This window comes from Ovis aries, chromosome 15 (assembly GCF_016772045.2).
Source record: "Ovis aries strain OAR_USU_Benz2616 breed Rambouillet chromosome 15, ARS-UI_Ramb_v3.0, whole genome shotgun sequence".
NCBI lineage: Eukaryota > Metazoa > Chordata > Mammalia > Artiodactyla > Bovidae > Ovis > Ovis aries.
This window is the reverse complement of record NC_056068.1, coordinates 75,592,476-75,607,955: the sequence shown is the minus strand read 5'-3', so window position 1 is coordinate 75,607,955 and position 15,480 is coordinate 75,592,476. Positions and strand designations below refer to the sequence as shown.

Genomic DNA, 15,480 nt, shown 5'->3' with positions numbered 1-15,480 from the left:
AAGATCCCCTGGAGAAGGGAATGGCTACCCATTCCAGTATTCTTGCCTAGAGAATTCCATGGACAGAGGAGCCTGGTGGGCTACAGTCCATGGAGTCGCAAAGAGTTCGACGCGACTGAGCGACTGACGCTTTCAGGCAGCCTGATGCTGGGGTCCCTACTCCAATCTGCTATCCCACAACCCTTGAGAGGGAAGACACTTAAAATACCGAGCCTTTGAGGGGCATAGGTCTGATACTTTAATAATCCGTGCTCAGTCACATCCGACTCTGCAGCCCCATGGAGTAGCCAGTTGCATTTCCCAGGCAAGAATACTGGAGAGGGGTGTCACTTGGGGGGACATCTTCCCAACCCAGGGAGCGAACCCTCCCCCGCCCCCGCCTCTTGCCTGTCCTACATTGATTGGCAGGTGGAGTCTCCCTCCAGCACCACCTGGGAAGTCCCTTAATGACGTTAGATGGATGTAACTATTCACCCCTCACTAGCCTGCCCTCCTCCTGCCTCTTCTCTGGAGGCTCGTCCCAGGACAAGCTCTTCACACTCCGGCACAGGCTTCAGTATCTCTTATATTTCAAGTCAGACTTAGACCCTGCATAGCCATGTGGCCTTGGACAAGGTACTTCTCCAAGGCTCAGTTACTACCTTGTATGAGGATTACATGAAATAATCCATGAACACCCCAAGCCTGGAATATCTGAAATGCTCCTAAGTCCAGGCTGCCATCTCCCCTCTCACCTGGCCCTGTTCTCGGGGTGGCGGGTCCTTCGCGTGCCGCTTGTCCAGTGGTGGGACAGGCTCTTCTGAGCTGCCCCATGAACAGCACTGGGAGTCCTGAGGCTCGTTGATAGAGTCTCTTTTATTGAGAAAGATAGTTTTAGGAACAAACCACAAAAATAATTCTTTCACTGGATTGGCCTCTGTGATTTTGCAGTGAGAGGAGCCTGGATTGTGGGTGGCTCCCTAACTTCCGAACCGATCAATGACCTTCTGTATCCACCTCTTCAGGCGGAAGACGTGTGTGTAGAAGCCATATTTTCCATCCCTGTCACAGCCTTCACCCCATGAGACGATGCCCATTTGATACCAGCGGTTGTTAGAGGGGCTCTGAGGAAGAAACATGGGGGTTCCAATAGAGTCAAGTCCAAGGGAGGGTCAAGCGATTGTTCCTGAAACCTCGGGTCCCTCCCCATCCACCCAGAAGGATCTACCCACCAGCTCCGGGCCTTCGGAGACGCTTACCTTCATGACGAAGGGTCCCCCGCTGTCGCCCTCACAAGCGTCCCCTCGTTTGCCTTCCCCAGGCTTGTAACCTTGAAAGAGAACCCCAGTGCTCAGGGAGCGAGCAGCTCACGCTCCAGCCACTCTCCCCTCCAGAGATGCTGCGGCTGAGTGCCCCCGACTGCTAGCCCTCCCCGACTCTGCGCATTGCCTCAGCCCACACATCCAGCCCAGGCAGGTTTTGTCAGCTCTGCCTTCAACATGCAGCCCCAGGCCAGCTCCTCTCACCGCTTCTGCACCCGGGCCCATCACACACCACTCTCTCCCCGAACCGCTGCTTTCTCTGCCTCTCCTTTCGCTGCCTCCAAGCCAGTCTCCACCCAACAGGCAGAGTGACTTACAAAACCCACAGACTGACAGGCAGCTGAGAAAAAGGGCAGTTGCCTTTATCCAAACATCCCCAAGCACCCTCCACAAACAACGCAGAGGAACTCAAAGAACAACAGAAGCTACACCGTCAACATAAGTGTAACCCAGAGAACACCCAGACTTCAAGCTGCTTTAATGTATCTAAAGGCAAAAGTGTTAGTCGCTCCGCTGTGTCCAACTCTTTGCAAATGCACAGACTGATGCCCACCAGGCTCCTCTGTCCGTGGAATTCTCCAGACAAGAATACTGGAGTGGGTTGCCATTTCCTTCTCCAGGGAACCTCCCCAACCCAGGGATCAAACCCACGCCTCCCCCTTTGCAGGCAGGTTTGCAGGTTCTTTACCATCTGAGCCACCAGAGAAGCCCATTAGTTATACATTAATTAATGTACATTTACTAATGTATCTAACTATACATTTAATATCAAAACTTATGTGGAGATGAGGAGGGGAAAATATCTTCTAGGTCAAAGAAATAGACGCATATGAGTTAGGAATCTTGTAAATAACCCCAAATCTGCAAACTGAATAGATGAAAACCAAGTAGATCTATACAAAGATACAACAGGACAACAATAAATACGAACAAAAATAGCTCAGCCAACAAAAATTCCCAAACACAGACATGAAACAGAAGAAAACTGTGACTGAATTAAATATCAAGCGGGGAATTCCCTGATGGCCTAGTGGTTAGGATTTCAGGCTTTCACTGCTGTGACCCTGGTTCAATCCCTGGTTGGGAAACTGAGGTCCTCCAAGCCGCTCGATAGGGCCAAAAACAAGAAAAGATATCCTCAAGCAAAATTTTGGCATGTGAAAAAGAACGAATCAGAAATTCAAAAATTAAATGGACAAAACAACAGTAAGTAGTTAAAAGCAGAAAGTGGGTGAAATGGAACTCAGACTAAGGGAAGAAAGGAAGCAACGGGACCGAACTAATATGTACAATATAGTCCAAGAAAACTTCATAGAAATAAAAGGTCAGATGTGCATATTGAAAGGACCCACTTGGAAGCTGGCAAAGCTGATCTAAAACACTCAGCTCTGAGACCTAGCCTAAAAACCTGAGACTTCAAAGATGAAGAAAATACCTTCAAGGCCTCCAAGCGAAGAAACCAACTCCCTTGCAAGAGCAAAAGAATTACACTTGGCATCAGACTTGGAAAACAACATTCAAAGTAAGTAACAACAAATTCAAGGGAGGAAAACTTAAACCATGGATTTTATAGCCAGTGCTGCTGAACTTGAGGTATCAAGGCTAGAGAAAACCAGTTAGTTACATACAAGAACTCAGGAAATTCTTAACCCATAAAACCCTCTTGAAAAGTCTGCTAGCGTACAAGCTTCATTCAACTAGGAGATGGATGCTTCAACGAAAGGGCTGATTAACTTCCAACAAGCAGAAAAAATACAATGAAAAGTATGAGAGGAGAAAAGAAAGAAGTACACTCACTGACCGTAACTCCCTCCTATTGACGACACAACAGTTCAGTGTCAGCTTCAGTTCAGCCGCTCAGTCACGTCCAACTCTTTGCAACCCCACGGACCGCAGCCCACCAGGCTTCCCTGTCTACCACCAACTCCCAGAGCTTGTTCACACTCAAATCCATCAAGTTGGTGATGCCATCCAACCATCTCATCCTCTGTCGTCCCCTTCTCCTCCCACCTTCAATCTTTCCCAACATCAGGGTCTTTTCCAGTGAGTCAGTTCTTCACATCAGGTGGCCAAAGTATTGGAGTTTCAGCTTCAGCATCAGTCCTTCCAATGAATATTCAGGACTGATTTCCTTTAGGATGGACTGGTTGGATCTCCTTGCAGTCCAAAGGACTCTCGAGAGTCTTCTCCAACACCACAGTTCAAAAGCATCAATTCTTTGGCACTCAGCTTTCTTTATAGTCCAACTCTCACATCCATACATGACTACTGGAAAAACCACAGCTTTGACCACACAGACCTTTGTCAGCAAAGTAATGTCTCTGCTTTTTAATATTCTGTCTAGGTTGGTCGTAGCTTTTGTTCCAAGGCACAATCATCTTCTAATTTCATGGCTGCAGTCACCATATGCAATGATTTTGGAGCCCAAAAAATAAAGTCTGTCACTGTCTCCACTGTTTCCCCATCCACACAACAGTTAAAAAACTAGAAGAAACTAAGGGCGTTTCAAAAAGGGGAAAGACCAAAGATAATGACCAGAGCAAAAATGCAGCCCTTCCTAGTTATATGAAACTGTTTGAAACAACTCACAACATCAACAACACATCTGGATCAGGAACTGCCAACGGACGTACAGTGCAGTGGTGGTTCAAGAAGTTTTGCAGAGGAGACGAGAGTCTTGAAGATGAGGAGCGTAGCGGCCGGCCATTGGAAGCTGACCAGACGATTGAGAGGATCATCAAAGCTGATCCTCTTACAGCTACACAAGAAGATACTGAAGAACTCAATATTGACCATTCAACAGTCGTTTGGCATTTGAAGCAAATTGGAAAGGTGGAAAAGCTCAATAAGTGGGTGTCTCATGAGCTGACCACAAATCAAAAACATCGTCTTCTCTTATTCCACACAAAAACAACTAACCGTTTCTTGACTGGATTGTGATGTGCTCGCTGAGTGGACTTTATGTGACAACCAGCTCAGTCGCTGAACCAAGAAGAGGCTCCAAAGCGCTTCCCAAAGCCAGCTTGCACCAAAAGAGGGCTTGGTCACTGTTAGCCGGCCTGCTGCCCGTCTGACCCTCTACAGCTTTCGGAATCCCAGAGAAACCGTTACATCTGAGACGTACGCTCAGCCCGTCGACAAGATGCACCAAACCCGCAACGCCTGCGGCCGGCATTGCTCAGCAGAAAGGGCCCGATTCTCCTTCGTGACAACACTCGACCGCACACTGTGCAACCCACGCTTCAAAAGCTAAATGAACGGGGCTCAAGTTTTGCCTCATCCGCCATATTCACCTGACCTCTCGCCAACCAGCGACCAGGCCTTCGAGCATCTCAACAACTTTTTGCAGGGAATGACGCTTCCACAACCAGGAGGAGGCAGAAAATGCTTTCTGAGAGTTCACTGAATCCCGAAGCACAGATTTTTATGCTACAGGAATAAGCAAACTTATTTCTCACTGACAAAAACATGTTGCTAATAATGGTTCTAATTTTGATTAATAAAGATGTGTTTGAGCCTAGCTATAATGATTTAAAATTCATGATCCAAAACCGCAAAAAAAAAAAAAAAAACGCAACTACATTTGCACCAACCTATTAATACTTCCTACACTGATGTTGTGAACCCCTCAAAGTCATCCATGCATTTTGACCTCTTTCCATGAATCACAAATGTTCTTAATGGCATCTAGAATGGTGAGTCCTTTCCATAAGCTTTTCAATTTACTTTGCCCAGATCCATCAGAGGAATTACCATCTATGGCAGCTATAGCCTTATGAAATATATTTCTTAAAATCATAATACTTGAAAGCCAAAACCACTTCTTGACCCACGGGCTGCAGACTGGATATTGTGTTGGCAGGCATGGAAACATTAATCTTGTGGAATCTTGTGGTGTGTCTTCATCAGAGCTCTTGGGTAACCAGGTGCATTGTCAATGAGAAGGAATATTTTGAAAGGAATATTTTTTTCTGAGCATCAGGTGTCAACAATGGACTTAAAAAAGTAATCTATATTGTAAACAGATGCGCTGTCATCAGGCTTTGCTGTTCCATTTAGGGAACACAGGAAGAGTAGATTTAACATAATTCCAAAGGGCTGGTGGCTCAAGTGGTAAAGAATCTGCCTGCAATGCAGAAGACCTGGGTTTGATCCCCAAGACAGGAAGATCCTCTGAAGAAGGCAATGGCAACCCATTCTAGTACTCCTGCCTGGAAAATTCCATGGACAGAGGAGCCTGGCTGGCTACAGTCCATGGGGTCACGAAGAGTTGGACATGACTGAGCGACTAACTCTTTAAGGGCCCTAGGATTTTCTTAAGGGTAAAGGAACATTGGCTTGAACTTTATGTCACCAGCTGTATCAGCCCCTAACAAGAGAGCCAGTCTATCCTTTAAAGCTTTGAAACCAGGCATTGACTTCTCCTCTCTAACTATGAAAGTCCTAGAGGGCATCTTCTTCCAATATAAGGTGGTTTTGTCTGCACTGGAAATCAGTGGTTTAGTATAGTCATTTTCATGAATTATCTTAGCTGAATCCTCTGAATAACTTGCTGCTTCACATTGCACTTGGATATTATGAAGAGAGCTTCTTTCCCTAAACCTCATGAATCAATCTCTGCTAGCTTCTAAGTTTTGGCTTAAGGGAATGTTGGGGCTAATTCTGTCCAGACCACTAAAACGTTCTTCATATCACCAATCAGGCTGTTTTGCTTTCTTATCATTTATATGTTCACTATAGAAGGCAATGGCACCCCACTCCAGTACTCTTGCCTGAAAAATCCCATGGATGGAGGAGCCTGGAAGGCTGCAGTCCATGGGGTTGCTGAGGGTAGGACACAACTGGGCAACTTCACTTTCACTTTTCACTTTCATGCATTGGAGAAGGAAATGGCAACCCACTCCAGTGTTCTTGCCTGGAGAATCCCAGGGACGGGGGAGCCTGGTGGGCTGCCGTCTATGGGGTCGCACAGAGTCGGACACGAGTGAAGTGACTTAGCAGCAGCAGCAGCACTTTGGAGGGACAGGCTCACACTGCACGGCATGCAGCATCTTAGTCTCCTGACCAGGGATTGACCCTGTGCCCCCTGCAGTGGAAGCATGAAATCTTAACCACTGAACCGCCAGGGAAGTCTCTAGAATAGCACCTTTAGTTTCCCTTTAGAATTTTCCTTTGCACTTGTAGCTCGGCTAACTGTTTGACACCAGAGGCCTAGGTTTACATGCCTTGCTCCTTAAGCTTAATCATTTCTAGCTTTTGATTTAAGATGAGAGAGGTACAGCTCTTCCTTTCACTTGAACACTTAGAGGCTATGGTAGCGTTATTAACTGGCCTAATTGCTATAGTGTTGTGTCTCAGAGAATACAGGCCCGAGGAAAGAGGGGCAGTCAGAACACAGTCTGCTGGCTATATGGGTGCAGCTCATGATGCCCCAAAACAATTACAATAACAACATCTGATCACAGATCACCATAACAAATATAATAATGATGAAAACATTTGACACATTGTAAGAATTACTAAAATGTGACACAGAAACACGAAGTGAGCAGATGTTGGTAAAATGGCTCCCGTAGACTTGACACAAACCTTCAATTTGTACAACAAACAAAAAAAACACAATATCTGGGAAGGGCAATACTGCAAGGCAAAACCCTAAGCATCCATCGATAAACGAACAGATGAAGAAGACAGACAGCATTACTCAGCCTTAAAAAAGAATGAAATTCTGCCATCTGCCATAACATGGATGGACCTAGAGGGTAGTGTGCTTAGCAAAATAAGAAAGATTGAGAGGGATAAATACTGTGTTATCACTTATCTGTGGAATCCGAAAAATAGAACAGATGAATATAACAAAACAGAAAGAGACTCACTGACAGAGAGCAAACTAGGAATTACCAGTGGGGAAAGAGGGATGCGGAGGGGCAAGACGGGGCTGGGGGTTAAGAGAGAGAAACCACCGCACACAGACTGAATAACCAAGATATACTGAACAGCACAGGGAAATACAGCCATTATTTTGTAACAACTTTAAATGGAGTATAAGCTATCGACACACTGAATCACTATGCTGTACACCTGACACTAACATTGTGTCTCAACTATGTTTAAATAAAATGTATAATATGCAAACAAATAAAGCGAAGCCAGGACTTGAACACAGGCCTGCGATGTTAACGGGTCTCACCCTCCCACCCCAGCCCCGCCACACCCAGGGGACTTGCCGGCACAGAACATGTTCTCGGTGATGCGGATCCGGGTGGAGTCCTTGCACACCGGCCGCTCCACGAGAGGCAGGTTGACCACCTGGAGGACGCTGGGCTGCACCTCGGCAACGCTGGTGGTCCACGTCTCCCTCCGGTTGCCCCAGCCCGTCACCCGCCCTTTGAACCCAACCCGGAGCAGCCTTTGGGGAAGGGAGAAGGACCCAGTGAGAACAGACCCACCCAGGAGCGTCCCAGCCCCAGCACCACCCCTTAGAGACCCGAGCCTAAGACCCCCGTGGCAGGAAGGCCCGAGGCCTGGAAATGGGAATGAGCTTCGGCAAGGTGACAGGATGTCAGAGTCGGGCCCAGAACCCAGCCCAGGCCCCCTCAGCCTCGAGCCGCCCCCTCCACCGCCCCCCGGCTGCCCTCCTGGCTGCCCCACTTGGCTGCTGTCTCCTTGTCGGGCAGGCACACGGGGTGGATGTATTCGGAGAACTCGATGGGCCTCTTGAGCTTCAGCAGGGCGATGTCCCGGTCCAGATTCTCCTTCCAGTTGTACCTGGGGTGGATGTAGATCTTGTCCAGCATGGAGATCTTTTCAACCTTCCGCTCATACCTGTGCAGACCCCAGCAGAGAAAAAAGAGAAGCTGCAGGCCACCCAGGGAGGTCGGCAGGTTCCTCAAGGAGGCAAACTGCCTGCCCTCAGGGGCCAGAAGTCAGGGTAAGCAGCGGGCCAGCTCCGCCTTGGCAGGCCCCCAGGCAGCTGCTTCTTGGCCTGAAGCTGCCCCAAAGCTTCAGGATCAAGCAGCCCAGGCAGTAGGGACACAGGCTGCGAGCCCTGACCCAAACAGCCTCTACGCAGGGCTCACGCCTGGGCCGCGTCCTGATGCCTGGAGGGGCGCCAAGGGCAGGCCAGGACTCTGCTTTCTGCCAAGCCTTAGCTTCTCTGTCCCCAGGTCCAAGCTTTAGTCAGGACATGGGCAAGTCGACTTTATAGCAGGGACTGCTGGGTTTTCTACCGCAAGAGACGTACACAGACATACCCCTGGTGTCTCAGAGCCACAGGGCCTGCACAGTTGGCTGCACACCCAGGGCCCCCGTACCTGGTGCGGGAGTGCTTGCCGATGCGCACCAGCAGGTCGGCCTCGGTGAAGTTCTTGTCCCAAGGCGGGTACAGGAGACAGTGGGCGGCCGTGAGGACCCAGCGGTCACTGATGAGGCTGGCCCCACACAGCAGCTCCTGGGGGCTCTTCCGAAAGAGCATCACCTGCCTGAGGGGGGAAGCGGGAAGCATCAGCAGGTGGCAGGGTTGGGTGGCGGGCTGCCCCATTCACCAGCCCTACAAGCAGAAAGGTCCGTCTAGTCAAGGCTGCGGTTTTTCCAGTGGTCATGTATGGATGTGAGAGTTGAACCATAAAGAAGGCAGAGCGCCGAGGAATTGATGCTTTTGCACTGTGGTGTTGGAGAAGACTCTTGAGAGTCCCCTGGACAGCAAGGAAATCAAACCCGTCAATCTAAAGGAAATCAATTCTGAATATTCATTAGAAGGACTGATGCCGATGCTGCGGTCCTTTGGCCACCTGATGCGAAGAGCTGACTCACTGGAAAAGACCCTGATGCTGGAAAGATTGAAGGCAGGAGGAGAAGGGGACGACAGAGGATGAGATGGTTGGATGGTGTCACCGACTCAATGGCCATGAGTTTCAGCAAACTCTGGTAGATAGTGAAGGACAGGGAAGCCTGGCGTGCTGCAGTCCATGGGGTTGCAAAAAGTTGGATACGACTAGTGACTGAACAACAAAAACAAGCAGAAAGTCCCAAGTTTAAGAACTAATTGGACAGAGCTAACTGCTGGGCCCAGACCCCAGCTTGACCTGGCCACCCTTGGGGACAAGGCATCCATGTGACACGAAAGGGCAGCCACCTGCGTTTTGCACCTCTCCTTCCCCCGCCCCCCGCACTGAGCTTTTTCCAGGCCAGAGTTGGCACAGCTTAGCAGAGCTCTGGGGTCAGAAGAACTGGAATTGAGTCCTGCTATGTAACCCATTCACTAACAGCATCATTTAGACGAGTCCCTTAAGTGCTCTGAGCCTCAGCTTCACCATCTGATTTGGAGAAGTAACAAACCCAAATCTAAACAGGTGCCAGTGAGGACTCGATGCGATGCTGGTGTGGGCTAGATAACCAGTGGAGCCTAAGTCTGTGATCGGAGAAGGCTCCGGGGCGCGGGGTGGGGAGCGGGGAGAGGGCACGGGGGAGGCGAGGAGCACGCACCAGGGCGCGAGGCCAACCTCCGCGTCCTGACCCTCCACGATGCGCCCCTCTATGTAGGACTCGAAAAGCTCCGCCTCCGTTTTGTCCTGCAGCTTCTTCTTCTCGAACAAGGGTCGCAGGCCACAGTCTAAGGGGCAAGCGGGCCGGTGAGAGGCGGAGCGCCGCCGCGCCCCCGCCTGCACGCCGTGATGCCCGCGCCTTACCGGCCTCCCCGGCGCCGAAGGTCTTCTCGTTGAAGAAGGGCTGGAAATGGTCCTCAGAGGTGCGTCCCTCGATGGCCGCGTCCGGGTCCTCACCCAGCCCGTCTCCCAGGTCTCCATCCACCGGCTCCCCTGCAGGGACCCAGACACGGGCTGCGGCTGGGCCGGGCCACGCCGCACCCGCCGCTGGACCGCCCCGGGCCCCCACCCCGGGGAGGCAGTGTGGCGTGGCGGTTAAGCGCGCGCGCACCCGGGTTGCTAGCGAACCCAGCTGGCGGGCCTCACTGGCCCCAGCTGTGGGCAGGGGCTAGGCGCGCCCCTACCTGGCTCAGGAAGGCCCTCTGCACACGTGGGAAGCCTGAGGCCAGGGAAGGCTCTGCTCCCGCTCTGGCCGCCAGGCCCTGTGCTCTCTCAGGCCCCGGCCCTGCCCTCTCACCGCAGTAGTCCAGGTCACAATATTCAAAGTCGCCAGGCTGGCCGGCCACGTAGCACCAGGCGCCCTCCTCGTCCCCGTCTGGGTTGCGGCAGAAGTTCTCCACCAGGGGCACGGCCGGGTTGAAGTCCTGGTCCTTGCTCAGGGCCTTGGCCTGCTCGCTGCTCCAGGCAAGGCAGGGGGACCCACGTGTGGTCACCGCCAGCCGCCCCTGGTACCCCCGGCCTCGGTCCGGGACGCACATTTCCAGTCCAGGCGACTGACTGGTGGTGGAGCCTCCCGACCGTGGGATCACCTCCACTGTGACTCGGTCCTGGCCTGGTGGGTGAGGAGAGAGAGGGGACAGAGAGCATTGGACCACAGTGGAGCCAGACAGGACGGGAAGCTCTGCCCCATGACCTTTGACCTGTATGATGTCAAGTCACTTAACCTCTCCGAGCAGTCAGTTTGCCTGTGAAAGGGATCGCTAATGAGGTGTTTTTTTTTTTGCAGGGTTGTTGAGATTTAAACAAAAGATACCGGCGCAAGTGTCTGGGGCGTGACTAGCCAGGGATAGTGCCCAGGTTTCACCTCCCGCGCGATCTGTACTCGATTGCTAGTGCCCGCCAGGAGTCTAAGGGATTCTGTGTGTTCACAAAGGCCCAGTAGGAAAGAGAGCTGGATCGACTGAGGATGACAATCCATGTTTGGCAGATTGAGTTACTGGCACTAATTCGTTATCTCTGCCTGAATCTACACCCTCTGTCCTGTTATTTTATAAACAAAGTGTAGCCTCCACCTCTCGACCTTGGCCTTGATCACTTGACTTGCTCTGGCCAAAGGCATGTGGGCAGGACTGACTATGCCAGTTTCTGTGCTTCTGTTCACTGTTTGGCATTTCTGCCATTCCCATGGAAGAAGCTGCAGCCTTTCTGCCTCCCTCACCATGGAAGAGCGGACCTGGACCCACCCACCTGAGCAGCCGAGCTCGGCTGGACCCACTGTTTGAATCGGGGCCCCCCCGCCAAGCCCAGCCTGCATCTGGACCCCACAGACTGTGGCTGCAAGGAGCAGAGCCACCCCAGCCGACCCCCAGACACATAGAAAAAAATGCTTACTGGTGTCTGCCCCCGAGCTTTGGGGGTTTGTTGGTCATTTTGTGGGCTCTGCGGCACTATTGTGACTATAGCTAGCTGCCACGTGATGGGAATTAATAACGAGAATCATGCAGGGCCTGCTGTACGAGGCTTGCTGTTGGCGCTCAAAAAAGGGCTTGTGGACTGAGATGGTTAGAAAGGGCTTCCTGGAGAGAAGGCCCCGAGCAGGAAGGAAAGCATGTTTAGAATGAGCCACGTCCTGGAAGCAAGTGGAGGGAGAGGACCAGGCTGGAAGTGGACTTGCTCTGGCCTCCTGACGTCACTAACTGGGAAGTGTCGGTAACTAACCCCGGTCAGAGGGCACTGGCATCTCGATTCCTGTCCTGTGCTGCCAGCCCGCGCAGACCCATGGGCCACCGACCGCCCACGCTCACCGCACACGGGGACGCTGCACGCTTCTCTCCGCAGAGTAGGGGATGTGGTGTAGCACCAGGGCCCAGTAATGCTGCCATCCGGGTTGCGGCAAAAATTCTCCCGCAGGTCGGCCCCCGGGTGGGTGGTAAAGTTGATTCTGGAATAGAAAGACGCTCAGCGAGAAGCCTCCCCCCACCACCCCCAGTGTCTCCTCACCCCCAGCGTCTCAGCAGACAGGCCTGCCCGTCACTCACTCTGGCTTATGTGGGTAGCGACTCCTCCACAGCTGGCACTCGATGCCTGACCGGGTGACGCTCATGTTCCCTCGGTAGTTCATCCCCACACCTTCAGCACAGTTGCCTGCAGAGACCCCAGTCCAGGTATCTGACGCTGAGGACTTGTCCACCCGCCCTTCTCTCCTCATAAAGCTCTGTTGGTCCATCCCCTCCAAGCTACTTCTGCTCCATGACCCTTAACCTGCCTTTACTCAGCACTTCCTTTGTACCTAGAAGGTCTACAACCCATTCAACAGCAGGCACCCAACACTCACTGAGCGCCCCCTGTGTGACAGCCATGTGCCAGGCGCTGTACTCGGGACCAAGGACACAGCGACGAATAAGGCGATCAGAGCCACGGTAGGTCCCTGCCCGCACGGAGCTCATATCCAGCGGCTCCCCGCAACAGAATGAAAGCGTGAACAAGGTCCTTAAATCCGGCCCTGGTCTGCCTGTCCTGTTATCTCAGTCCTCAAGCCTAGGGGCCTTTGCACACGCTCTTGCCTTGGCCTCGGAATGCTTGCCTGTTCACTCATCAGGGCATCCCACACATACAAGTAATACTCCTGGGGAGTGGTCCTTGATTCTGCCAGCTACTCCTGGAATTCTCTGGGCACCTGGAACAGAACTTTTCCATCAACTAATTTGATGTCTTGTCTTTTTGCTTTCCTATGAAACTATGAGCTCCCTCATTCTCTTAAAATTCCCAGCACTTGACCATAGAGCCTGACAGATTGCAGAGGTTTAGTGAGAGGTCTACCGGATAACTTACTTAACCTGAAAGCATGGCCAGTGGTTAAAGCCACGCTGCGGGGCCTACTGCCATACCAACGGTGTATTCGGGACGCGGTGCCCGGAAGGCCCGGCAGGGTGGTGCGTTTCCACCAGTGTTTGAAGGACGGGGTGGGGTGGGGTGGTTCAGCGGTGAGGACTCTCCACGGGGAGATAATCATGCTAACAGGGGCCAGGATCTGACATAGCGTGGCCTGTTTAGAGAAATGCCTGCTTTCAGGAAGCGGGGGCTCTGGGTTCAGGGTTGGTGCGATGCGAGAGAAGGCTAGAAGGGAATGTTAAGTTCAGAACCCACCAAGTTCACCAGTCTAAGAAGCCTGTGCTTTATTCTGGGGACAACAGGGGCGGTGTTGGAGAACGAATGTGACGTTATCGAAGCTCTGCCTTGGGGACACGGGGAAGACTGATTGGCATGGGCAGGGGCTTGGCTGAGAATGAGGCCTTAGCATTAATTCATTAATTCATTCATTTCCTCCTCCACAATGAATCATCGTAGGGATGATTACCAGGCATACAGCCAGGGGCAAAGACGCATCCTTGACCTCAGGAACAGAAAGGCTATGTCAGCTGCCAGAGGCCACTGCCCCCCACCCCCTGGCCTCGACTCCTACCGCACCCCTACTCTGCACACGGGGGTCTCCCCACCCCCATGTCAGTTCCTCACCTTCCAGACATTCATTGAGCTTTTCTCGAGGATTTCTCGCCGACTCACAAGCTAGAAAAGACCCAGAGACACCACTGAGATTGAGGTGGGGACGGGGCAAGTAAAGGGTGGGACAGCGCTCAGAAATAGAGGAGCGGGCAGGCGATGGAAGGAAGGAAGGAACGGGGCAGGGGAGCAGGGACGGGCGGCTGGGTGGACCAGAAGGCTCTCTGGGGCGGAGCACTCTGTAGCTGGGGTCCCCAGGACTCCTCTCCCAGAGCAACGTCTTCTGCGTGCTCACCTGTGTACTTGGCCCAAAACACATCCTGAAAAACAAGGCTGAGTATGAGGCTGTGGCAGGGTCCCTTTTGCCTTTTAGAGTCAACTTTGTCTTCTCCCTATGTGCTCCTCTTTCCCTTACTCTGGTTACCCCCTGGGGACGTGAGGGGAGCTGCCTGTACCCCTCCACCCTCCCAGGTCAGCCAAGATGGAAAGGGATTTCTGTGGGTGGAGTAAACTGGCGAGGAGGGGCCCAGGAGGATCCCCCGGGAACGGAAGGCAGCTCGGGGCTCCCGGGACACTGAGCCCCAGGCCTGACGGGAACCTCAGCGCCCGAGGGCACGGAAGTCACAGCAGACCTAAAGCTGAGACACGCGGCCAGCGCCAGCCGCTCCAGAGACCCCAACGCAGACAGACGGCTGAAGACCGAGGAGCCCCCCTTCCCTCGAAGCCCCGGAGCCTCGCAGGACCCTGGGGCCTTGACAGAGCCAAGGCGCTGGGCGCTCCCAGAGAGACTGAGCTGCTCATCCCGGTGGCCCAGTGAAACACGACGCGATCAACAGAGAGCTGCCGAGGGCCTCGGGCCCCTGCTCTGTGCTCCTGCACCCAGGACCCCTTGGGGGAGCCAGGCCTGCCTCACCGGGGCCTCACCGTGGCACTGGGGGACTCCAGGGCCTCGAAGGCCTCCTCGCGGCTGCACGGCTCCTCCAGGCACTCTCGCTCCAGGTTGCCCTTCCGCAACTCCTCCAGGAAGCCCTTGTTGGCACGGCGGGCCCGCTGGAGCAGCGAGGATGCTTGCTGATGGGCCAGGAACACTGCAGGGGGGAGGAGGGTGGGATGGCAGCCACCGTGGGGGCAGGAAGCAAGCCCTGCTGCCTTCCGAAACGGAGGGAGGGGGCCTCTGGGATGGCGGCAGGCCCCAGAAGGCTGCTAATGGCAGCCCACTAGCCCCCTCCTTCCACGGGTCACCCCCAGCCCACCTTCCATATTGCCTGAGAGCAGCGGCCACTGTCTGTCTGGCCTGGAGCGCCTGGCCCCTTCCCTGAGCTGGACACGGTTCGGATCTGGGGACCAGCCCTGTTTCTCTCAGTGGAGACCCCAGCCCACAGACCCACACCCTGGTCTGCCAGCCTATCGCAGCTTCCAGTGCCCCCCTTACCATGCTGGCTGTGCGCGAGGCTGAACAGGGCAGCCAGGGCCAGGCAGCTGGGCAGCCGCGGGCCTCGGACGCGCGCCATGGTGTGTCCACTCCCGGCACTTCTCTGCGGGCTGGTCCTGACCCCACCGGGTTAATGTTGAACCAACGTGAAGAAATCAGCCGGGAGGCGGAGGTCGGCAGTTCAGGGCCATAGGGACACGCAGCTGGAGAGCCCACCCCCGCCATCCGGGAGGAAGCCCCAGAGCGGAGCCCAGAGGTGCTGCCACCGTCCAGCCTCTCCCTCTCTGGGGTCAGTGGGGTCACAGGGTTCTCCTGCAGGCTCCTTCCCACCCTAACGCACGGTGATGGTCGCTTTGACCTCTGTGAGCCTGTCTCCTCCTCTGGGCGGTGGGAAGAGTGTCTTGCTGTAGAGACTGAAGGAGAT

The 15,480-nt window shown here is 53.3% G+C and overlaps 1 protein-coding gene across 1 annotated transcript; it reads right to left on the bottom strand.

Annotated features, from left to right (window-relative positions):
* Positions 1–959: 959 nt before the first annotated feature.
* Positions 960–15,135, bottom strand: F2 (coagulation factor II, thrombin). Its single transcript, NM_001166195.1, is given in 14 exon segments — positions 960–1,103; positions 1,239–1,309; positions 7,529–7,710; positions 7,953–8,126; positions 8,615–8,782; positions 9,786–9,912; positions 9,989–10,117; positions 10,422–10,736; positions 11,929–12,065; positions 12,163–12,268; positions 13,640–13,690; positions 13,920–13,944; positions 14,549–14,712; positions 15,057–15,135. Coding segments are annotated over 14 exon segments (1,872 nt in total).
* Positions 15,136–15,480: the final 345 nt, after the last annotated feature.